Genomic DNA, 23,897 nt, shown 5'->3' on the forward strand with positions numbered 1-23,897 from the left:
TTTATACCCCCAACGAAGACAAAATACCAAACTTCAGTCATTTCGGTGGGATATTGAGGCAACAATCTTCAAAATACGGAAAATCGGGAGGCACGGTTCTATGGGGCTTATATCAAAACGTAGACGTATACCAAAAAATTTCAGGGACAAAGTTTTATACCCCAAACGAACACAAATTACCAAATTTCAGCCATTTCGGTGGGATATTGAGGCCACAACCTTCAAAATATCGAAAATCGGGAGGTACGGTTCTATGAGTGGTATATCAAAACGTGGACCTATACCGACCAATTTCAGGTGCAAAGTTTTATACCCACAGCGAAGACAAAATGCCAAATTTCAGCCATTACGGTGGGATATTAAAGCCTCGACTTTTAAAATACCGAAAATCGAGAGGTACTGTTATCTGGGCGGTCTATCAAAACGTAGACCTATACCGACCAAATTCGGATGGAAAGTTGTATACCCTCAGCGAAGACTTCTTCTTCTTTATTTGCACATTCGTTTTCCGAATATTAGCGACCAATACAATTTAATTACAATTATCATATATACATTATTTGTTTTCATACATTATTTATCAAATCTGCAAATCCCTCTCTGTCTCTCGCCATGCTTAATAGATTTGTGACATCTCGAATACCAGTCCATTCCGTGATGTTATCAAGCCATGTTAACTCTTTCCTTCCTCTAATGGGGTTTCCTTCAATCTTTATGCGGGTTATATTTTGTAATAATTTATATTTTTGATTCCTCATAATATGTCCCAAATAAGCAGTTTTTCTTCTCTTTATGGCTGTGATGAGTTCTCTTTCGCAATGCATTTTCCTCAATACTTCAGCATTTGAAACATGAGCAGTCCAAGGAATTTTTAATATTCGCCGATATATCCATATTTCAAAGGCTTCTAACTTTTTAATATCGGCAGATTTCACTGTCCACACCTCCATTGCGTACAGTAGGACTGACCACACATATGCTTTGACAAATCGAGTCTTCGTTTCAAGATTGACGTCATGGCTGGTAAAAACTCGCTTGTATTTCAGAAATGAATCTCTCGCCAACTCTATTCGGCATCTTATTTCCTTCGAGGAGTCCCATTGTTCGGTAATTGTAGCTCCAAGATATTTAAAAGTCTTAACTCTCTGTATGTTTGAATTGTGTATTTTTAATATGGCGTTATTGTGTTCTTCTTTTTTGCTTATAATCATAAATTTTGTCTTCTGGATATTAATTTTTAAGCCATATTTTTCACTGCAAGTTGAGAGTGTATCCACAAGGTGCTGAAGTTGGGATATGTTATGTGCCATTAGAGTTGTGTCATCAGCATATCTAATGTTGTTTAAAACCGTACTGCCTATATGGATGCCATTTCGCAATCTATTGATCGATTCGTGAAATATTTGTTCTGAATAAATATTGAAAAGCAATGGAGACAGTATACACCCTTGCCTGACTCCTTTGGATATAGGTATACTTTCCGTCATTTCTCCGTTTACCTCAATTTGAGCAGTCTGGTGCCAGTATAGACTCTTTATACATTGTATTTCTTTCTTATCTATGTTTATTGAGTTAAGAATGTCAATCAGTTTATCATGTAGTACGTTGTCGAAGGCCTTTTCATAATCAACGAAACATAGGAATACATCTTTTTGGGCGTTTCTACATTTTTGTATCAGAGTGTTTATGGAAAAAAGGGCTTCTCTGGTACCCATGCCTTCTTTGAAGCCGAACTGAGACGTTCCCATTACGCTTTCGCATTTCGGATATATTCTTGAATGAATAATTCTAAGGAATATTTTTAGAGCATGGCTCATAAGACTAATTAGTCTGAACTCGTGACAGTATTTAGCGTGACTTTTTTTAGGGATGGTAATAAATGTCGATTTTAACCACTCCTGTGGGTATAGGCCTGTATCATATATGTTGTTGAATAATTTTGTTAAGAGATCCATGTTTTCATGATTTATTAATTTTAAAATTTCAGAGGGAATCTCATCTGGGCCACACGCTTTTTTATCTTTTAGCGACTTTATTGCAGATTCTATTTCTGCTCTACTTATTGCTGTTCCTGATAGATGTTGCTGGGAGTGCTGCTCAAAGATTGATCTGGTGTCGTCCGTAAATACTTCTTTTATGTAGTCTCTCCATAAAGTTTTCTTTTCATCAATGTCAAATAAGGGTTTGTTGCTTTTATTATACAATACATTTGATGACGTCTTTCGGTATGCACCGGCAATTTCTTTTAGTTTTCGATGGAGGTTGAAATCGTCGTGTAGTTTTTGTAGTCTTTCAATCTCCAGACATTGGTTTTTTAGACATTCCGTTTTTGCAGTGCGTATGGAAGCTTGAATTTCCCTATTCAGCTCCCAATATAATTCATGATTAATATTTTTATATTTTCTTCTCTGGTCCATCAAGTTCAATATATCTTGTGTCATCCATTCCTTGTTTTTAGATCGTTTATAATATCCGAGAGTATCTTCTGCTATGGGTTTGAGTTTGCTCTTTACATAGTTCCATATGCTTTCAACATTTTCTCTATTGACTTCGTTAAGTTCTTGGTTTATTCGGTTTTGTATGCTTGTTTTGAAAGCTGCATCGTTGAGTTTCGCTACGTCGAACTTCCGTCGAAATTTTCTTTTCTTCATTACAGCAATCTTTGTTCGCAGCTTCATCATCAGGAGATTGTGGTCTGATGGAACGTCCGCTCCTGGGTAGGTTGAGGTTTTTAAAACCGACGATTTATACCTCGAGTTAATCAAAATAAAATCTATTTGATTGCGTACAATATGTCCTTTTCGATCTTGGGGCGATTTCCAAGTGTACAGCCTTCTTGGGGGGAGACAGAACATTGTATTAGTTATATTCATTTTATGTTCTTGGCAGAACTGAACTAGTCTGTCGCCTCTTTCGTTCCTTTCACCTAGTCCATATAGTCCTGTTATTCCAGGAACTCTTTCTGCTCCTACCTTAGCATTAAAGTCACCTTGAATTATAGTTATTTCGTGTGGCTTTGTCATTTTTAAAAGATCCTCGACTTCCTTGTAGAAAATTTCGATATCGTTATTGCTTTTATCAGCAGTTGGTGCATATACTTGAATAATGTTTATGTCAATAGGCTTACATTTTAATTTAAGAAGTAAAGATCGATCAGATTTCGGGATGAAGGCCGTAACACATTGCGCGACTGCATTTTTTAAAATTACTCCTACTCCATTCCTATGGTTTTGATTGTTATTGCCCGAGTAGTAAATTTTCATGTTTTGAGAAGTGAACTCTCCATTTTTGGGCCACCATGTCTCACTTATTCCGAGGATATCGACGTTTAGTCTTTCCATTTCCGATATAGTGTTGGCGAGTTTACCAGCCTCATAGAGGCTCCGCACATTCCATGTGCCAATTTTTAGATTTTGATTTGTTTTACCTCCGGGGATTCTTAGCACCCTCATGTTACCGGAGATTGAGGGCCATATATTTTTTTCTAGATTCATTAAATTAAATTGAGTGGTTTTCAAGGAAAATATATTTCAGTGGTTTTCCGTGGCCTTCTTCAGCGAAGACTAAATACCAAATATTAGCCATTTAGGCCACAGCCTTCAAAATACCGAAAATCTGGAGGTACGGTTCTATAGGGGCTATATCAAAACGTGGACCTATACCGGAAATTTTCAGGGACAAAATTTTGTACACACAACGAGGACAAAATACCAAATTTCAGCCATTTCGGTGGTGGGATATTGAGGCCACAACCTTGAAAATACCGAAAACGGAAGGTACAGTTCTATGGGGGATATATCAAAACATGGACATATACCGAAAAATTTAAGGTACAAAGATTTATACCCACAGCGAAGACAAAATCCCAAATTTCAGCCATTACCCGTACGGTGGGATATTAAGGCCTCGACTTTTAAAATACCGAAAATCGGGAGGTACGGTTCTATGGCGGCTGTGTGAAGACGTGGACCTATACCGACAAATTTCAAGTGGAAAGTTTTATGCCCCCATCGAAGACTAAATAGTAAATTTCATGCCATGCCGGTGGGTTATTGGGGGCTCGACTTTTAAATTACCTAAAATCGGGAGGTACTGTTCTATGGGGCTATATGAAGCCGTGGAACTATACTGACAAATTTCAGGTGGAAAGTGGGTGTATAAACCCAGCAAAGACTAACGCACTTTCCACTGAAGACCTTTAGAAGCTCTTCTTACCACAGAAGACCTATAGAAGTTCTTCTTCTCACAGAAGATCTAAGAAGGACTTTGTCGAACAGAAGACCTTTAAATGGGCTTCTTTCTACAAAAGAACTTTAGAATGTCTTTTTCCCACAAAAGGACTTTAGAAGGCCTTCTTCTCGTAGAGGACCTGAGGAAACGACCTTTAAAAGCTCTTCTTACCACAGAAGACCTTTAGAAGGTATTTTTCTCACAGAAGACCTAAGAGGGACTTTGTCGAACAGAAGACCTTTATATGGGCTTCTTTCTACAGAAGAACTTTCGAATGGCTTTTTCCCACAAAAGACCTTTAGAAGGCCTTCTTCTCGCAGAGGACTTTGTCGAACAGAAGAAATTTAAATGTTCTTCTTTTCACAGAAGACCTCGAAAATGTCTTCTTTCCACAGAAGAACTTTAGAAGTTCTTCTACCCGGAAAAGGCCTTTAGAAGGTTTGCTTCTCCCGAAGACTTTGGAGACGACTTTTAGAAGGGGTTCTTCCCACAGAAGACCTTTAAAACTGTTCTTCCCACAGAAGACCTTAGAAGGTATTCTTCTTACAGAAAACTTCACACAAAAGGCCTTATAAGAAAAGCTTCTAAAGGTCTTCTGTGGGAAGAAAGCCTTCAAACGGTCATCTCCTAAAGTTTTATGCGAGAAAAGACCTTTCAATGACTTTCTGTGGGAAAAGGCCTTCTAAAGGTTTTCTGTTAGAAGAAGACGTCTTAAAGATCGTCTATGGAGAGAAGACCTTTTAATGACCTTCTGTTGGAAGAAGACCTTCTGTTCGAAGAAGACCTTTTCAATGACCTTCTGTTGAAAGAAGACCTTTTAATAGACCGTTGCCGTCTGTCTAGGGTATTAGAAGGTCTTCTTCCCACAGAAGACCCGTGGAAGGTCTTCTTCCAACAGAAGACCTGTAGAAGGTCTTCTTTCAACAGAAGTTCACTAAAATGTCTTCTTCCAACAGAAGGTCATTAAAAAGGCCTTCTCTCTACAGAAGATCTTTAAGACGTCTTCTTCCAACAGAAGACCTTTAGAATGCCTTTTCCAACAGAAAGTCATTAAAAGGTCTTTTCCCACACATAAAACCTTAGGAGATGGCCGTTTGAAGGTCTTCTTCCCACAGAAGACCTTTAGAAGCTTTTCTTACCACAGAAGCTTTTCTTTTCACAGAAGACCTAACAAGGACTTTGTCGAACGGAAGAAATTTAAAAGTTCTTCTTTCCACAAAAGGTCTTCTTTCGACAGAAGAACTTTAGATGGCCTTCTTCCCACAAAGAACTTTAAAAGCTCTTCTTACCGCAGAAGACCAAAGAAGAACTTTGTCGAACAGAAGAAATTTATATATTTTTCTTTGCACAAAAGACCTTTGAAAGCTGCTCTCCCGCAGACGACCTTAGTAGGTATTCATCTCACAGAAAACCTTTCAAGGTCTTCTTCTCACAGAAGACCTGTAGAATATCTCCTTCCCACAGAAGACCTGTAGAAGGTCTTCTTCCCACAGAAGACCTGTAGAAAGTCTTCTTCCAACAGAAGACCTGTAGAAGATCTTCTTCCGAAGAAGGTGATTTAAAGGTCTTCTCTCCTCAAAAAATCTATAACACGTTTTCTTTCCCGCAGAAGTTCTTTAGAAGGTCTTCTTCCCACACAAGGTCATTGAAAGGTCTTCTCTCCGCAGAATATCTTTAAGACGACCTCTTCCCACAGAAGAACTATAGTGGGTCTTCTTTCCACAGAAGACCTTTAAAAGGTCCTTTTCCACAGATGACGTTTGAAAGGTCTTCTTTGCATAGAAAACCTTTAGAAGATCTTCCTTCGCGAAGACCTCTTAAACGCCTTCTCTCGCATAAAACCTTAAAACACGACCGTTAGAAGGTCTTCTTCCCACAGAAGACTTTTAGAAGTTCTTCTTTCCACAGAGAGTAATTGAAAGGACTTCTCTCCACAGAATATCTTCTTCCCACAGAAGACCTTTAGTGGGTCTTCTTTCCACAGAAGACCTTTCAAAGGTCCTTTTCCACGGATTACCGTTGGAAGGTTTTATGTGCATCTTTAAATGATTTTTGTAGGACCGTGTAGGTCTCCGCCTTACAGAAAACATTTAAATGATCTTCGATTCATAAGACTTTTGGATAGTCTTGTTCCCACAGAATCTTTAGAAAGTCTCGTTCTCGCCTACACAGAAGACCTGTAGAAGATATTTTTCTCACAGAAGACTTTAGAAAATCTTCTTCTCTTGGAAGGTATTCTTGTCTTTAAGACGTCTGCTTCTCACAGAAGACCTTTAGAAGGCATTTTTTCCACAGAATACCTTAAAAGGAATGTCTTATTTGCATAGAAGACATTTAAAAGTTCCCCACAGAAATTATAAAAATCCACGCTTAAGGAATTGGTAATTGATGGACAAATTTTTTCTTAAGAAATTCATAACCGGGGGCGCGCCTCGCAACGTTTGTTGCATACCTTGTTGATTTTGACATAGAATTATGTTTAAAAATTCCATGAAACCCGCACCTAGAACTACTGTAAAAATATTACCACAATAAAATACCGTTGAAAAGGGCAGTTCTCTCTGAGTAATTCGATATCATTCAGAGATAAGATTGGCAGAATTCAGACAGAATATAAACAAACATTAAGAACAAATCAAAACGTACATGATCACCAGGTTCAAAACACGATACGGGACGTATCAGACGTCTCCGAGGAATTTCACCGCGACGATAATGAGTCGTTGGTATCTGCTGCGATGTCGGCAAACCACCATTTCGATAAACAACGGACGAATTTTGCAACAAAACGGAAGCAGCTATTGGTGTCGTCACCATTGTTGGTTTGGCATTATTACAACAACCATTTGCCGATAAATTAATATTATTACATTTTATGGTGGAATTGTTGTTGTTGTTATTGTTAGGAGCAGACGAAGGAGGAGCGGCTGCATTGTGTTGATGATGATGATGATAATGCGCTGCGGGTAATGTGGCATAGGAGTTGGGATATTTATTGGTGACACTTGTGGAACCATTGATTTGTGACAGATTTTCCTGGGAATGTCGTCTCCGTTGGTATTTTAACAGAACACAAACCTCGTCATAGGTGGAGGCAATAATGTGTTGTGACCAACGTTTCGTGGCCGAGGATGAAGAGGATAGCTTCGATGATGCAGCGGAACGAATTGATTCACTGGAAATTGATGATGATGTGGAGGCCATAATTGGCCAAATCACCGGCGTTTTTTGTTTGGAAATAAAATATGATTTTTTTCTTTGCTTGTCGTTTTTAAATTCTTCTTTTTTATTTTGCCTTGGGGTATTATTAAATTTTATGGCTTTATTATGCCATTATTATTTTTTTTTCGTTTCTTCTTTTTTTCTCTTTGTATATTTTGCTTATTGATTTATTTTTTTTTTTTTTTATTTTTGATATGATAAATTTGGGAGCTTTTAATGCATTTCACTTCACCCACAAACCGATCGATTAAGATAGACCATCGGCCCACTCACGCCCAGACCACCGATAAACCGTATTCATTCACTAACCACCACAACAACAACAACGTTTACGGCGACCGCGACAATTCCAACCTCTTGGTTGAACAGCTGTTTGCTTGATACTACGGCCTTAGTTGTGCCTTGGCGCATTGCAAAGTACACAACGCCAGAAAACGCTCACAAACACCGTACAACAACATCGCCAACAACAAAAAGAAGTAACTAACAACAATAACTGATTAATACCGCCACCAACTCAGCTAGTGTTGTTGCTGGTGCCTGCTGGGTAATGCCGCTTTTTGACACTACGAGCGTAATAAATGTTAATTTGTTTTCTTTTCTCGATAAAAACAAAAAAAAGCAAAAATACAAACCCGGCATGGCCTGGCATACGTTCGCAGTATGTCTTTTTTCGTTTAAAACATTTAATGAATATAACTATGGATGAGTATGTCGCACGACCATACATATTTGTCTCTTATGGCGTCCGGTTATCGTCGGAGAAAAAAAAAATAACGCAAAAACTTGTTGGGTGGGAGAAAATAATGAGAGCAACAATTGGGGGAAACATTACGCTACACTTGGTAATGCATAGATCTGTTCAGGGACTGAAAATAAAACATTCTTTAAATCTTCAACTCTCAGAAGGCTCTTGGATAGTCCTCATCCTTTCTTGAGGACCCTAATATGGGTTACATCTGTCATAGTAGACCTTAAGAAGATCTTTTTCTACACAAAACCTATAGAAGGTCTTCTTACTCTCTCATAGTACTCTTTTAGAAGTTCTTCTTCTCGCAGAAGGCCCTTAAAATTTCTCTTCCGTCCCACAAAAAATTTTAAAATACCTCCTTCGTTCCACGGAAGACCTGTACCTAATATTCCCATTGAAGAGCTTTAGGAGAACTTCTTCACACAAATGACCTATAGAAGACCTTTAGTAGGACTTCTTCCCACAAATGAACCATAGAAGATGCTTAGAGCTTTGATGGAAAAAATATTCTTAAACAAATCCAGGTCTAGGGCTTTAATGGAAAAAAAACTTTAAAAATCCACGCCTAGATGGACAAAATATTCTTAAAAAATCCATGCGTAGAGCTTTAATGGAAAAAAATACTTTAAAAATCCACGCCTAGATGGACAAAATATTCTTAAAAAATCCATGCGTAGAGCTTTAATGGAAAAAAATAATCTTAAAATTATGCATGACTAGAGCTTTGATAGAAAAAATATTTTTAAAAAAATCCACGCCTAGAGCTTTAATGGAAAAATATTCTTAAAAGAAATCCACGAATAGAGCTTTAATGGAAAAATATTCTTAAAAGAAATCCACGAATAGAGCTTTGATGGAAAAATATTCTTAAAAGAAATCCACGAATAGAGCTTTGATGGAAAAATATTCTTAAAAGAAATCCACGCCTGGAGCTTTGATGGAAAAATATTCTTAAAAGAAATCCACGCCTAGAGCTTTGATGGAAAAATATTCTTAAAAGAAATCCACGCCTCGGGCTTTGATGGAAAAATATTCTTAAAAGTAATCTACGCCTAGAGCTTTGATGGAAAAATATTCTTAAAAGAAATCCACGCCTAGAGCTTTGATGGAAAAATATTCTTAAAAGAAATCCACGCCTAGAGCTTTGATGGAAAAATATTCTTAAAAGAAATCCACGCCTAGAGCTTTGGTGGAAAAGTATTCTTAAAAGAAATCCACGCCTAGAGCTTTGATGGACAAATATTCTTAAAAGAAATCCACGCCTAGAGCTTTGATGGAAAAATATTCTTAAAAGAAATCCACGTCTAGAGCTTTGATGGAAAAATATTCTTAAAAGAAATCCACGCCTAGAGCTTTGGTGGAAAAATATTCTTAAAAGAAATCCACGCCTAGAGCTTTGATGGACAAATATTCTTAAAAGAAATCCACGAATAGAGTTTTGATGGAAAAATATTCTTAAAAGAAATCCACGCCTGGAGCTTTGATGGAAAAATATTCTTAAAAGAAATCCACGCCTAGAGCTTTGATGGAAAAATATTCTTAAAAGAAATCCACGCCTCGGGCTTTGATGGAAAAATATTCTTAAAAGAAATCCACGCCTAGAGCTTTGATGGAAAAATATTCTTAAAAGAAATCCACGCCTAGAGCATTGATGGAAAAACTATCCACGCAAAATATTCTTAAAAGAAATCCACGTCTAGAGCTTTGATGGAAACATATTCTTAAAAGAAATCCACGCCTAGAGCTTTGATGGAAACATATTCTTAAAAGAAATCCACGCCTAGAGCTTTGATGGAAAAATATTCTTAAAAGAAATCCACGCCTAGAGCTTTGATGGAAAAATATTCTTAAAAGAAATCCACGCCTAGAGCTTTGATGGAAAAATATTCTTAAAAGAAATCCACGCCTAGAGCTTTGGTGGAAAAGTATTCTTAAAAGAAATCCACGCCTAGAGCTTTGATGGACAAATATTCTTAAAAGAAATCCACGCCTAGAGCTTTGATGGAAAAATATTCTTAAAAGAAATCCACGTCTGGAGCTTTGATGGAAAAATATTCTTAAAAGAAATCCACGTCTAGAGCTTTGATGGAAAAATATTCTTAAAAGAAATCCACGCCTAGAGCTTTGATGGAAAAATATTCTTAAAAGAAATCCACGTCTAGAGCTTTGATGGAAAAATATTCTTAAAATAAATCCACGCCTAGAGCTTTGATGGAAAATATTCTTAAAAGAAATCCACGCCTAGAGCTTTGATGGAAAAATATTCTTAAAAGAAATCCACGCCTAGAGCTTTGATGGAAAAATATTCTTAAAAGAAATCCACGCCTAGAGCTTTGATGGAAAAATACTCTTAAAAGAAATCCACGCCTAGAGCTTTGATGAAAAATATTCTTAAAAGAAATCCACGCCTAGAGCTTTGATGGAAAAACATTCTTAAAAGAAATCCACGCCTAGAGCTTTGATGGAAAAATATTCTTAAAAGAAATCCACGCCTAGAGCTTTGATGGAAAAATATTCTTAAAAGAAATCTACGCCTAGAGCTTTGATGGAAAAATATTCTTAAAAGACACGCCTAGAGCTTTGATGGACAAATATTCTTAAAAGAAATCCACGCCTAGAGCTTTGATGGAAAAATATTCTTAAACGAAATCCACGCCTAGAGCTTTGATGGAAAAATATTCTTAAAAGAAATCCACGCCTAGAGCTTTGATGGAAAAATATTCTTAAAAGAAATCCACGCCTAGAGCTTTGATGGAAAAATATTCTTAAAAGAAATCCACGCCTAGAGCTTTGATGGAAAAATATTCTTAAAAGAAATCCACGCCTAGAGCTTTGATGGAAAAATATTCTTAAAAGAAATCCACGCCTAGAGCTTTGATGGAAAAATATTCTTAAAAGAAATCCACGCCTAGAGCTTTGATGGAAAAATATTCTTAAAAGAAATCCACGCCTAGAGCTTTGATGGAAAAATATTCTTAAAAGAAATCCACGCCTAGAGCTTTGATGGAAAAATATTCTTAAAAGAAATCCACGCCTAGAGCTTTGATGGAAAAATATTCTTAAAAGAAATCCACGCCTAGAGCTTTGATGGAAAAATATTCTTAAAAGAAATCCACGCCTAGAGCTTTGATGGAAAAATATTCTTAAAAGAAATCCACGCCTAGAGCTTTGATGGAAAAATATTCTTAAAAGAAATCCACGCCTAGAGCTTTGATGGAAAAAATATTCTTTAAAAAATCCACTACTTGAGATTTGATGGAAGAATATTCTTAAAAGAAATCCACGCCTAGAGCTTTGATGGAAAAATATTCTTAACAGAAATTCACGCCTAGAGCTTTGATGGAAAAATATTCTTAAAAGAAATCCACGCCTAGAGCTTTGATGGAAAAATATTCTTAAAAGAAATCCACGCCTAGAGCTTTGATGGAAAAATATTCTTAAAAGAAATCCACGGAAAAATATTCTTCAAAGAAATCCACGCCTCGAGCTTTAATGAAAAAATATTCTTAAAAGAAATCCACGCCTTGAGCTTTGATGGAAAAAATATTCTTAAAGGAAATCCACGGAAAAATATTCTTCAAAGAAATCCACGCCTAGAGCTTTGATGGAAAAAAATTCTTAAAAGAAATCCACGCCTAGAGCTTTGATGGAAAAAAATTCTTAAAAGAAATCCACGCCTAGAGCTTTGATGGAAAAATATTCTTAAAAGAAATCCACGCCTAGAGCTTTGATGGAAAAATATTCTTAAAAGAAATCCACGCCTAGAGCTTTGATGGAAAAAAATTCTTAAAAGAAATCCACGCCTAGAGCTTTGATGGAAAAAAAATTCTTAAAAGAAATCCACGCCTAGAGCTTTGATGGAAAAATATTCTTAAAAGAAATCCACGCCTAGAGCTTTGATGGAAAAATATTCTTAAAAGAAATCCACGCCTAGAGCTTTGATGGAAAAATATTCTTAAAAGAAATCCACGCCTAGAGCTTTGATGGAAAAATATTCTTAATAGAAATCCACGCCTAGAGCTTTGATGGAAAAATATTCTTAAAAGAAATTCACGCCTAGAGCTTTGATGGAAAAATATTCTTAAAAGAAATCCAAGCCTAGAGTTTTGATGGAAAAATATTCCTAAAAGAAATCCAAGCCTAGAGCTTTGATGGAAAAATATTCTTAAAAGAAATCCACGCCTAGAGCTTTGATGGAAAAATATTCTTAAAAGAAATCCACGCCTAGAGCTTTGATGGAAAAATATTCTTAAAAGAAATCCAAGCCTAGAGCTTTGATGGAAAAAATATTCTTTAAAAAAATCCACGCCTAGAGCTTTGATGAAAAAAATATTCGTTAAAAAAATCCACGCCTAGAGTTTTGATGAAAAAAATATTCTTTAAAAAAATCCACGTCTAGAGCTTTGATGAAAAAAATATTCTTTAAAAAAATCCACGCCTAGAGCTTTGATGAAAAAAATATTCTTTAAAAAATCCACGCCTAGAGCTTTGATGGAAAAAATATTCTTTAAAAAAATCCACGCCTTGAGCTTTGATGGAAAAAATATTCTTTAAAAAAATCCACGCCTTGAGCTTTGATGGAAAAAATATTCTTTAAAAAATCCACGCCTTGAGCTTTGATGGAAAAAATATTCTTTAAAAAAATCCACGCCTTGAGCTTTGATGGAAAAAATATTCTTTAAAAAAATCCACGCCTAGAGCTTTAATGGAAAAAATATTCTTTAAAAAATCCACGCCTAGAGCTTTAATGGAAAAAATATTCTTTAAAAAAATCCACGCCTAGAGCTTTAATGGAAAAAAATATTCTTTAAAAAAATCCACGCCTAGAGCTTTAATGGAAAAAATATTCTTTAAAAAAATCCACGACTAGAGCTTTAATGGAAAAAATATTCTTTAAAAAAATCCACGCCTAGAGCTTTAATGGAAAAAAATATTCTTTAAAAAAATCCACGCCTAGAGCTTTAATGGAAAAATATATTCTTTAAAAAAATCCACGCCTAGAGCTTTATTGGAAAAAATATTCTTTAAAAAAATCCACGCCTAAAGCTTTAATGGAAAAAAATATTCTTTAAAAAAATCCACGCCTAGAGCTTTAATGGAAAAAATATTATTTAAAAAAATCCACGCCTAAAGCTTTAATGGAAAAAAATATTCTTTAAAAAATCCACGCCTAGAGCTTTATTGGAAAAAATATTCTTTAAAAAAATCCACGCCTAGAGCTTTAATGGATAAAAATATTCTTTAAAAAAATCCACGCCTAGAGCTTTAATGGAAAAAATATTCTTTAAAAAAAACCACGCCTAGAGCTTTAAGGGAAAAAAATATTCTTTAAAAAAATCCACGCCTAGAGCTTTAATGGAAAAAATATTCTTTAAAAAATCCACGCCTAGAGCTTTAATGGAAAAAAATATTCTTTAAAAAAATCCACGCCTAGAGCTTTAATGGAAAAAATATTCTTTAAAAAAATTCACGCCTAGAGCTTTAATGGAAAAAATATTCTTTAAAAAAATCCACGCCTAGAGCTTTAATGGAAAAAAATATTCTTTAAAAAAATCCACGCCTAGAGCTTTGATGGAAAAATATTCTTAAAAGAAATCCACGCCTAGAGCTTTGATGGAAAAATATTCTTAAAAGAAATCCACGCCTAGAGCTTTGATGGAAAAATATTCTTAAAAGAAATCCACGCCTAGAGCTTTGATGGAAAAATATTCTTAAAAGAAATCCACGCCTAGAGCTTTGATGGAAAAATATTCTTAAAAGAAATCCACGCCTAGAGCTTTGATGGAAAAATATTCTTAAAAGAAATCCACGCCTAGAGCTTTGATGGAAAAATATTCTTAAAAGAAATCCACGCCTAGAGCTTTGATGGAAAAATATTCTTAAAAGAAATCCACGCCTAGAGCTTTGATGGAAAAATATTCTTAAAAGAAATCCACGCCTAGAGCTTTGATGGAAAAATATTCTTAAAAGAAATCCACGCCTAGAGCTTTGATGGAAAAATATTCTTAAAAGAAATCCACGCCTAGAGCTTTGATGGAAAAATATTCTTAAAAGAAATCCACGCCTAGAGCTTTGATGGAAAAATATTCTTAAAAGAAATCCACGCCTAGAGCTTTGATGGAAAAATATTCTTAAAAGAAATCCACGCCTAGAGCTTTGATGGAAAAATATTCTTAAAAGAAATCCACGCCTAGAGCTTTGATGGAAAAATATTCTTAAAAGAAATCCACGCCTAGAGCTTTGATGGAAAAATATTCTTAAAAGAAATCCACGCCTAGAGCTTTGATGGAAAAATATTCTTAAAAGAAATCCACGCCTAGAGCTTTGATGGAAAAATATTCTTAAAAGAAATCCACGCCTAGAGCTTTAATGGAAAAATATTCTTAAAAGAAATCCACGCCTAGAGCTTTGATGGAAAAATATTCTTAAAAGAAATCCACGCCTAGAGCTTTGATGGAAAAATATTCTTAAAAGAAATCCACGCCTAGAGCTTTAATGGAAAAATATTCTTAAAAGAAATCCACGCCTTGAGCTTTGATGGAAAAAATATTCTTTAAAAAATCCACGCCTTGAGCTTTGATGGAAAAAATATTCTTTAAAAAATCCAAGCCTTGAGTTTTGATGGAAAAAATATTCTTTAAAAATTCCACGCTTTGAGCTTTGATGGAAAAAATATTCTTTAAAAAAATCCACGCCTTGAGCTTTGATGGAAAAAATATTCTTTAAAAAATCCACGCCTTGAGCTTTGATGGAAAAAATATTCTTTAAAAAAATCCACGCCTTGAGCTTTGATTTCCATTCTTTAAAAAAATCCACGCCTTGAGCTTTGATTTCCATTCTTTAAAAAATCCACGCCTAGAGCTTTAATGGAAAAAATGTTCTTAAAAAATCCACGCCTAGAGCTTTGATGGAAAAAATGTTCTTAAAAAATCCACTCCTGGAGCTTTAATGGAAAAAATGTTCTTAAAAAATCCACGCCTAGAGCTTTGATGGAAAAAATGTTCTTAAAAATCCACGCCTAGAGCTTTGATGGAAAAAATGTTCTTAAAAATCCACGCCTAGAGCTTTGATGGAAAAAATGTTCTTAAAAAATCCACTCCTGGAGCTTTAATGGAAAAAATGTTCTTAAAAAATCCACGCCTAGAGCTTTGATGGAAAAAATGTTCTTAAAAATCCACGCCTAGAGCTTTGATGGAAAAAATGTTCTTAAAAATCCACGCCTAGAGCTTTGATGGAAAAAATGTTCTTAAAAAATCCACGCCTAGAGCTTTGATGGAAAAAATGTTCTTAAAAATCCACGCCTAGAGCTTTGATGGAAAAAATGTTCTTAAAAAATCCACGCCTAGAGCTTTAATGGAAATATATTCTTAAAAAATCCATACCTAGGGCTTTGACGGAAAAAATATTCCTAAAAAATCCACGCATAGAGCTTTGATGGAAAAAATATTCTTAAAAAATCCATTTCTGTAGCTTTGATGGCAAAAATATTCTTTAAAAAAATTATTGGAAAATTATTCTTAAACAATACCCAGGGGGATTCTGAAGCATGCTGTGTAGGGAAGTAAACAAGTCTGTAAAGCCCATCAGTAGCTTTTTACACTTATGTTGTTTTTTTTTCAAGTACTATTCACTTAAAGCTTAGCCGTTGTGGTAATTGTCGCCTATCAGCGAAATCCATCTAAGCGTTTAAGTGAAACTCATTAGCAGATGATTTTCATACGTGAGGATGAATGAATGAATATCTTGAGCTGTCCATTAGTTGTTGCAGCTATTTTAAGTACCTTGCAATTGCTGATTGTCTAAACTGGTTGGGTATTGTCGCTGAATTATTTCAGCTTTCATTGAGAAATGTCGAAAGTGGAAATGGCAAAATACATGTGTCACAACTGCTTGAGCGACTAGGCCTGGAGCAGGGGGCCTCTATAGATACGATGTGTTTTAGTGGGAAGTATGTGTAGCAGAAAAGGAGTTATGTACTTCAAATCTTTGAATCTATTATCTGTTATCTTCTTACTTGTCCATAATGGAATTAAGTCCAACTTCTTATTTTATAGTGAAATAAAACAAATTATCTAGGCAGCCGAAGGCTCCAACTTGAAGTGCCTCAAATCTATCCACACGGAAAAGTTACTTCCTCTTTTATATCTGCTCATAATACGTACTTGCTTTCCGGGAGAAACTTTATAACTATTAGTGGTGTTGATGGTGTTGTTGTTATTGTTCTGCTCAAATTTCCAATTCATTTCGTTTTCTTCAAACCAAAAAAAAAAAAAAAAATAAAAAACAAGTACTCAACAAGTACCCGGCAAGTATCATCGTAGCCGATGTTGTGCTGTATCATTCATAGAAACATTGAAGCTATGACTGCCTGCCTTAGTGCCCGAGGCCTTATCAGTAGCAATTGCTTGACGCTGTGTCGTCGTCGTCGCTTTGCTAGTATGCGCCATGGTATTTTGTATATGACCATGCTTGGCTGTTTAGTTGTGACGCAGTCATTGAAAGATATCAACGGGCCAATGTTGACACTGAAAAAGGCAAGGCAGGCAGAGGAGAATAGCAAGCAAAGCGGTTGGAGTTGATGATTATTTATTTTAGTTTTATTTTGGTCTTATTTCATGTTATTGTTGCTATTATTGTTTTTTTAATGAAATCCATTGGAATGCCATCAACGTAAAATGGTTTCCATTACAATCGTATCGAACGGATATATCAAGTGCCGTCACCACTACCAATATTCCGTACACACACGCACCTTGTCTTAAATTGTGATTGATTACAATTTCAATGGGATCAAGTCTTGAAAGAGTAACGCGGGAGATCAATCGATGTCGTGATGGAGAGCATGCGTTGTAGTTCGTTTGGTATTTAATACCCAGAAGCAATGCTACTGGGTTCTGTTTGCTGTCACACTTAACTGTTGCAGCATAATTAGATAAGTTTTGCCTGTTACTGTAAGCGATATTTTCAAGTGGCCATCGAATTGTATATTTTTAGTATCTATTGTGGGGTATTATCGCGTTCGAATAAGTATTTCTCGGCATTGGTGACATTTAAATTATTATTCAAAGCAACAAAAAAAAAAACACAGTGGTATGTAAGGCAAAACAAAAAAATGTGGAGACATTTGTGGTCTATTATAAGAAGACCTGGTGGTCTTCTATTAGAAGACCTGGTGGTCTTCTATAAGAAGACCTTGTGGTTTTCTATAAGAAGACCTGGTGGCCTTCTATAAGAAGACTTGGTGGTTTTCTACAAGAAGACCTGGTGGTCTTCTACAAGAAGAGCTGGTTGTCTTCTATAAGAAGAGCTGGTGGTCTTCTATAAGAAGACCTGGTGGTCTTCTATAAGAAGACCTGGTGGTCTTCTATAAGAAGACCTGGTGGTCTTCTATAAGAAGACCTGGTGGCCTTCTATAAGAAGACCTGGTGGCCTTCTATAAGAAGACCTGGTGGCCTTCTATAAGAAGACCTGGTGGTCTTCTATAAGAAGACCTGGTGGTCTTCTACAAGAATACCTGGTGGTCTTCTATAAGAAGAGCTGGTTGTCTTCTATAAGAAGAGCTGGTTGTCTTCTAGAAGAAGATATGCTGGTCTTCTAAAAGAAGACCTGGTGGTCTTCTGTAAGAAGACCTGGTGGTCTTCTGTAAGAAGACCTGGTGGTCTTCTGTAAGTAGACCTGATGGTCTTCTATAAGAAGACCTGGTAGTCTTCTATAAGAAGACCTGGTGGTCTTCTATAAGAAGACCTGGTGTTTTTTTAAAAAAAGACCTCTTCTTAAAAAAGACCTTGTGGTCCTCTATAAGAAGATCTGGTGGTCTTCTATAAGAAGATCTGGTGGTCTTCTATAAGAAGATCTGGTAGTCTTCTATAAGAAAATCTGCTGGTCTTCTATTAGAAGACTTGGTGGTCTTCTATAAGAAGACCTGGTGGTCTTCTATAAGAAGACCTGGTGGTCTTCTATAAGAAGACCTGGTGGTCTTTTATAAGAAGACCTGGTGGTCCTCTATAAGAAGATCTGGTGGTCTTCTATAAGAAGATCTGGTGGTCTTCTATAAGAAGATCTGGTGGTCTTCTATAACAAAATCTGCTGGTCTTCTATTACAAGACTTGGTGGTCTTCTATTAGAAGACTTGGTGGTCTTCTATTAGAAGACTTGGTGGTCTTCTATAAGAAGACCTGGTGGTTTTTTAAAAGAAGACCTGGTGGTCTTCTTTAAGAAGACCTGGTGGTAACCTATAAGAAGACCTGGTGGTAACCTATAAGAAGACCTGGTGGTCTTCTATAAGAAGACCTGGTGGTCTTCTATAAGAAGACCTGGTGGTCTTCTATAAGAAGACCTGGTGGTCTTTTATAAGAAGACCTGGTGCTCTTCTATAAGAAGACCTGGTGGTAACCTATAAGAAGGCCTGGAGGTCTTCTATAAGAAGGCCTGGTGGTCTTCTATAAGAAGAACTTGTGGTCTTCTATAAGAAGAACTTGTGGTCTGCTAAAAGAAGAACTTGTGGTCTTCTATAAGAAGAACTTGTGGTCTGCTAAAAGAAGAACAGGTGGTCTTCCATTAGAAGACCTGGTGGTTTTCTATAAGAAGACTTTGTTATCCTCTATAAAAAGAAAGGCTTTGTAGTCTTCTATAAGACGATCTTGTGGTCTTCTATAAGAAGACCTGGTGGTCTTCAATAAGAAAACCTGGTGAAGAACAGTTGGTCTTCCATTAGAAGACCTGGTGGTTTTCAATAAGAAGAGCTGGTGGTCTTCTATTAGAAGACCTGGTGGTCGCCTAAATGAAGACCTCGTGGTCTTCTATTAGAAGACCTGGTGGTCGCCTATTAGAAACCTGGTGGTCTTCTATAAGAAGACCTGGTCGTTCTCTATAAGAAGACCTGGTCGTTCTCTATAAGAAGACCTGGTCGTCCTCTATAAGAAGACCTGGAGGTCTTCTATAAGAAAACCTGGTTGTCTTCTGTAAGAAGACCTGGTGGTCTTCTATAAGAAGGCCTGGTGGTCTTCTATAAGAAGGCCTGGTGGTCTTTTATAAGAAGGCCTGGTGGTAACCTATAAGAAGACCTGGTGGTCTTCTATAAGAAGACCTGGTGGTCTTCTATAAGAAGACCTGGTGGTCTTCTATAAGAAGACCTGGTGGTCTTCTATAAGAAGACCTGGTGGTCTTCTATAAGAAGACCTGGTGGTCTTCTATAAGAAGACCTGGTGGTCTTCTATAAGAAGACCTGGTGGTCTTCTATAAGAAGACCTGGTGGTCTTCTATAAGAAGAACTTGTGGTCTTCTATAAGAAGAACTTGTGGTCTGCTAAAAGAAGAACTTGTGGTCTTCCATTAGAAGACCTGGTGGTTTTCTATAAGAAGACCTGGTGGTTTTCTATAAGAAGTCTTTGTTCTCCTCTATAAAAAGAAAGGCTTTGTAGTCTTCTATAAGACGATCTTCTGGCCTTCTATAAGAAGACCTGGTGGTCTTCAATAAGAAAACCTGGTGAAGAACAGTTGGTCTTCAATTAGAAGACCTGGTGGTCTTCCATTAGAAGACCTGGTGGTTTTCAATAAGAAGACCTGGTGGTCTTCTATTAAAAGACCTGGTGGTCGCCTATATGAAACCTTGTGGTCTTCTATTAGAAGACCTGGTGGTCGCCTATTAGAAACCTGGTGGTCTTCTATAAGAAGACCTGGTCGTTCTCTATAAGAAGACCTGGTGGTCTTTTATAAGAGACCTGGAGGTCTTCTATAAGAAAACCTGGTGGTCTTCTCTAAAAAGGCCTGGTGGTCTTCTATAAGAAGGCCTGGTGGTCTTCTATAAGAAGGCCTCGTGGTCTTCTATAAGAAGGCCTGGTGGTCTTTTATAAGAAGGCCTGGTGGTAACCTATAAGAAGACCTGGTGGTCTTCTATAATAAGACCTGGTAGTCTTTTATAAGAAGAACTGGTGGTCGTCTATAAGAAGACCTGGTGGTATTCTGTAAGAAGACCTGGTGGTCTTCTATAATAAGACCTGGTGGTCTTTTATAAGAAGACCTGGTGGTCGTCTATAAGAAAAACTGGTGGTCGTCTACAAGAAGTCCTGGTGTTCTTCTACAAGAAGTCCTGGTGGTTTTCTGTAAGAAGATTTGGTGGTCTTCTATTAGAAGACATGGTGGTTTTCTATCAGAAGAGCTGGTGGTCTTCTATAAGAAGACCTGGTGTTCTTCTATAAGAAGACCTGGTGGTATTCTATAAGAAGACCTGGTGGTCTTCTATAAGAAGTCGTGGTGGTCTTCTATAAGAAGTCGTGGTGGTCTTCTATAAGAAGACCTGGAGGTCTTCTATAAGAAGACCTTGGTGGTCTTCTATAAGAAGACCTGGTGGTCTTCTATAAGAAGACCTGGTGGTCTTCTATAAGAAGACCTGGTGGTCTTCTATAAGAAGACCTGGTGGTCTTCTATAAGAAGACCTGGTGGTCTTCTATAAGAAGACCTGGTGGTCTTCTATAAGAAGACCTGGTGGTCTTCTATAAGAAGACCTGGTGGTCTTCTATAAGAAGACCAGGTGGTTTTTTAACAGAAGACCTGGTGGTCTTCTATAAGAAGACCTGGTGGTCTTCTATAAGAAGACCAGGTGGTTTTTTAAAAGAAGACCTGGTGGTCTTCTATAAGAAGACCTGGTGGTCTTCTATAAGAAGACCAGGTGGTTTTTTAAAAGAAGACCTGGTGGTCTTCTATAAGAAGACCTGGTGGTCTTCTATAAGAAGACCTGGTGGTCTTCTATAAGAAGACCAGGTGGTTTTTTAAAAGAAGACCTGGTGGTCTTCTATAAGAAGACCTGGTGGTCTTCTATAAGAAGACCTGGTGGTCTTCTATAAGAAGACCTGGTGGTCTTCTATAAGAAGACCTGGTGGTCTTCTATAAGAAGACCTGGTGGTCTTCTATAAGAAGACCAGGTGGTTTTTTAAAAGAAGACCTGGTGGTCTTCTATAAGAAGACCTGGTGGTCTTCTATAAGAAGACCTGGTGGTCTTCTATAAGAAGACCTGGTGGTCTTCTATAAGAAGACCTGGTGGTCTTCTGTAAGAAGACCTGGTGGTCTTCTGTAAGAAGACCTGGTGGTCTTTTATATGAAGACCTAGTGGTCTCCTATAATAAGACCTAGTGGTCTTCTATATGAAGATCTAGTGGTCTTCTATATGAAGACCCAGTGGTCTTCTATATGAATACCTAGTGGTCTTCTATATGAAGACCTAGTGGTCTTCTATATGAAGACCTAGTGGTCTTCTATATGAATACCTAGTGGTCTTCTATATGAAGACCTAGTGGTCTTCTATATGAAGACCTAGTGGTCTTCTATATGAAGATCTAGTGGTCTTCTATATGAAGACCCAGTGGTCTTCTATATGAATACCTAGTGGTCTCCTATATGAAGACCTAGTGGTCTTCTATATGAAGACCTAGTGGTCTTCTATATGAAGACCTAGTGGTCTTCTATATGAATACCTAGTGGTCTTCTATATGAAGACCTAGTGGTCTTCTATATGAATACCTAGTGGTCTTCTATATGAAGACCTAGTGGTCTTCTATATGAAGACCTAGTGGTCTTCTATATGAAGACCTAGTGGTCTTCTATATGAAGACCTAGTGGTCTTCTATATGAAGACCTAGTGGTCTTCTATATGAAGACCTAGTGGTCTTCTATATGAAGACCTAGTGGTCTTCTATATGAAGACCTAGTGGTCTTCTATATGAAGACCTAGTGGCTATAAGAAGACCTAGTGGTCTTCTATATGAAGAGTTCGTGGTCTTCTATATGAAGACCTGGTGGTCTCCTATAAGAAGACATAGTAATCTTCTATATGAAGACCTAGTGGTCTCCTATTTGAAGACCTGGTGGTCTTCTATAAGAATGCCTTGGAGATTTCGATAGAAAGACCTGGTGGTCTTCCATAAGGAGACCTGGTGGTATTCTATAGGAAGACCTGGTGGTATTCTATAAGAAGACCTGGTGGTCTATTAGAAGACCTGGTGGTCATCTATTAGAAGACCTGGTAGTCTTCTATTAGAAGACCTGGTGGTCTTCTATTAGAAGACCTGGTAGTCTTCTATTAGAAGACCTGGTGGTCTTCTATTAGAAGACCTGGTAGTCTTCTATTAGAAGACCTGGTGGTATTCTATTAGAAGACCTGGTAGTCTTCTATTAGAAGACCTGGTGGTATTCTATTAGAAGACCTGGTGGTCTTATATTAGAAGACCTGGTGGTCATCTATTAGAAGACCTGGTGGTGTTCTATTAGAAGACCTGGTGGTCTTCTATTAGAAGACCTGGTGGTATTCTATTAGAAGACCTGGTGGTCTTATATTAGAAGACCTGGTGGTCATCTATTAGAAGACCTGGTGGTGTTCTATTAGAAGACCTGGTGGTCTTCTATTAGAAGACCTGGTGGTCTTCTATTAGAAGACCTGGTGGTCTTCTATATGAAGACCTGGTGGTCTTCTATAAAAGGCTTTGTGTTCTGCTATAAGAAGAACTTGTGGTCTTCCATGAACAGACTTTGTGGCCTCTATAGAAATCCTTTTGGTCCGCTTTAAGCAGATCTACTTACTTTCCGTGAGGAGGCATTTGTTCTTTGGTTAGAAGACTTCTGTTTCGTGTTGTATAAACAATGTTTTTAATTCTAATGAAGTAGTTAAGTTTTCCATAATACTTTTATCCACAAAATCCAACCTTAATGCCTTATTTAAATTTTCAAAACCTATATCTTTACCACAGTCCCTTGTAATATTTACAAAATGAACAACATTGTAACGTTGTCCTTTTAACTTTACCACTTGTTTAAATGTAAACATTGTATTTACCTCAAATGAAAGGATTAAAATATTTAACTTCAACCAATTTAGGAGTATTTAAAAATTCCCAACACATATTTAAATACAAAAGTTACAATAACATTTCTAATTTTACCTTCATACCTAACAACTTTCAACTGGATGGTCGTCATATGCCATTTGAGGTTAAAGAACGACGTCGACTATGACGTTGAGGATGATGAACATTCCCAACAAAATCAATTCAACTATGACCAGAAACCATAAACCAATTTGTTTTTAATTAAAATGTTTGTTCATTTGTCATTCAATTTCCTGGCAGGCATTGAAGTCAAGTCTTCGGACAGGTAGTTAGCTAGGTTGGTTAGGTTTCATACATTTAACTCTAATAAGAACTTGTTAACAGAAAAAAAGAATCAACTCTAAAAATACCGAGAATACCGTTCTACATCCGTAAGCAAAGAAAACTAATTATGTTTAAAGTAGAAAATGTCCAGTCTAAAAAGGACATTTGCGAAAAGAGGGAAAAGAGAGGGAGTGAGTGAATGTGGTGTATATACAGGATGGCTGGCAGATAAACTTTTGAGGTTACACAGAATGCAAGATTTACCCTTTTCAACTCTTTTCACTTTGTGCAACCACTTTTTAGCTAAACAAATAAATGTCAAAAGTGGTTGAGTGGTTGTAATGTTGCTTTTAATCGGAATTAAATCCATACATATGTGCATATGTGTGCGTAATTATTTTAAGAAATTATATGGAATTTTTATTTGCAGGCATAACATGGGGTTTGTGGTTTAGTTGATAAATGCGAAATATGAAAATACACAAGGCAGGTCTCTAGTGGAATTTTGTAACTCCTTTTTAGAGTTACCGAAAAAAATCGGTAAAATTAAAACGC

The 23,897-nt window shown here is 36.7% G+C and overlaps 1 protein-coding gene across 8 annotated transcripts in view; it reads right to left on the reverse strand.

Annotated features, from left to right (window-relative positions):
* Epac (Exchange protein directly activated by cAMP) overlaps nt 1–23,897 on the reverse strand; it is a 569,466-nt gene that overhangs the window by 117,527 nt on the left and 428,042 nt on the right. Inside the window, exon 1 of one of the 8 annotated variants that reach the window (XM_073956938.1) lies at nt 6,877–8,020. The exons of 6 other annotated variants lie outside the window; for them this stretch is intronic. In XM_073956938.1, the coding sequence (XP_073813039.1) occupies nt 6,877–7,434 (558 nt within the window). In that variant the 5' untranslated portion in view covers nt 7,435–8,020. Of the gene's footprint in view, nt 1–6,876; nt 8,021–23,897 lie in introns of those variants that run through there. One more of the 8 variants, XM_073956942.1, reaches the window with a different exon arrangement.

The sequence above is a fragment of the Musca autumnalis genome, unplaced genomic scaffold, assembly GCF_047663935.1.
Source record: "Musca autumnalis isolate F117 unplaced genomic scaffold, ASM4766393v1 scaffold_5, whole genome shotgun sequence".
Taxonomy (NCBI): Eukaryota; Metazoa; Arthropoda; class Insecta; order Diptera; family Muscidae; genus Musca; species Musca autumnalis.